This window comes from Eimeria acervulina, genomic scaffold (assembly GCF_000499425.1).
Source record: "Eimeria acervulina Houghton genomic scaffold, Eah_scaff281, whole genome shotgun sequence".
In the NCBI taxonomy this organism is placed as follows: Eukaryota; Apicomplexa; class Conoidasida; order Eucoccidiorida; family Eimeriidae; genus Eimeria; species Eimeria acervulina.
In genome coordinates this window covers 27,526-29,228 of record NW_013549920.1, presented here as the reverse complement: position 1 = coordinate 29,228, position 1,703 = coordinate 27,526, and the positions used below count along the sequence as shown (strand labels likewise).

General features: G+C 55.3%; 1 protein-coding gene across 1 annotated transcript in view; it reads left to right on the top strand.

Moving 5' to 3' along the window:
* EAH_00030500 (hypothetical protein, conserved) overlaps nt 1-1,472 on the top strand; it is a gene marked incomplete at both ends in the record, with an annotated part of 3,485 nt that extends 2,013 nt beyond the window's left edge. The window contains 2 exons of the mRNA XM_013396144.1: nt 1-1,196; nt 1,417-1,472. The exon at nt 1-1,196 is cut by the window's left edge and continues 709 nt beyond it. Of these exons, the coding sequence (XP_013251598.1) occupies nt 1-1,196; nt 1,417-1,472 (1,252 nt within the window). The remainder of the gene's footprint in view (nt 1,197-1,416) is intronic.
* Between the last annotated feature and the right edge of the window lie 231 nt (nt 1,473-1,703).

The following is a 1,703-nucleotide window of genomic DNA, read 5'->3' as shown; positions in this document are numbered from 1 at the left end:
GAAGCAGCATTTGCTGCGCCGCTTGACACCGTTGGCTTTGACTTGGTGCCGTGTTGCTGCTGCATTTGGGGTGTATATACAGCTGTTCGTTCCTGCTGCTGCTGCTGCTGCTGCTCCTTCAGCAGCAGCAATTATATTTGCTGCTGCTGCAGCAACTGACTGGCTAGATGGGTACTTAGCGCGGCGTTGGGGTGTATGTACACCTGCAGGTGCAGCACTAGATGCTGCAGCAGATAAGCTGCTGGTTGTTGCTGCTCTTGGTGGGGTTTCTGCTGCTGCTGCTGCTGCTGCAGCTGCTCCCCCTGCTGCTGCTACTGCAGCAGCAGCAGCAGCAGCAGCAGAAAAAGGCATGGCGCTCGTGCGGTTGCTGCAGCCTGCAGTATCTTTGCTGCTGCTGCGCGAAGTATTTGTGCAGGCGTTGCGGCAGCAGCTGCAGCAGCAGCAGCGGGAGCATGTTGCTGCTGTTTCTTATTTAGGAAAGGTGAAGACAGCAGCAGAGATGTTCTCCTTGACTCTGCTGCTGCTGCTGCTGCCGCAGCAGCAGCAGCAGCAGCAAACTCACGTGGGAAGGTCGGCAGCAGCAGCAGCAGCAGCAGCAGCAGCTGGCTGGTCCTCGAAGGCGTTTTCTTTGCTGCTGCAGCACCCTGCTGCAGCAGCGAAATCAGTAGCCACAGCAGCAGCAGCAGCAGCAGCAGCAGCAACTTGCAGCCTCAGGTCTCTCTTGGGGCTTCCGGTGCACATACCTCCTCAGCCTTCTCTCTTAGCTTGCTGCAGCAAGGTGCTGCAGCAGGCAGGAGCAGCAGCAGCAGCCGCTGCTGCTGCTGTACTCTGCAGTGTAGACAGATTTGCTGCGGCGGCCAGCGACATGCAGCTGCTGCCTCCTGCTGCTGCTTGCAACAAGGCTGCTGCTGCACTTGCTGCTGCTGCTGCTGCGGGGGATCGCTCGCTGCCTGTACGGCTGGGGCTCCGCACAGCAGCAGCAGCAGCAACAGCAGCAGCAGCAGCTTCGCGGGGTGTTGCAGCAGCAGCAACAACAGCAGCAGCAGCAGGGCAGCGTCTCTGCATGCACCCTCGTTTAAAAGCTTTTGCTGCTGCTGTGGGGAGACGCCGATTGGTGCGGCCCTTTGTTGCTGCTGGATCTGCAGCAGCAACAGCAGCAGCAGCAGCAGCAAACAGCAGCAGGGATGCACTGCGGTGTACGTACGTCAGAGGCTCTCCTTCTTTGCTTACTGTTGCTGCTGCTTCTTTCTGGCTCTCTGCTTTTCTTGCTGCTGCATCTGCTGCAGACTATGCTGCAAAAGCCTTGCTGCTTCCCTAGCAGCAGCAGCAGCAGCAAACAGCTGCAGCAGCAAGCAGCAGCAGCAGCAGGAGAGGTTTTTACGTACAATGGTTTGCTGTATGATGGATCTGCAACAGCAAAAGTAGCAGCAGCAGCAGAAACAGCAGCAGCAGCAGCAGCAGCTCAGACGTAGCGGAAGCAGCAGCAGCAGCAGCAGTACAGACAACAGTTTGTTTAGATAAATCTGCAGCAGCAGCAGCAGCAGCAGCAGCAGCAGCAGCAGCAGGGCGTCCGCTGCAAATGAGTTATTTTGATGTTTTTTAATATTCCTCTGCATTGAGGAGCGACAAACAAACAAAACACCCAAGCAACAAATAAATAAATAAATAAATAAATAAATAAATAAATAAATAAATAAATAAAT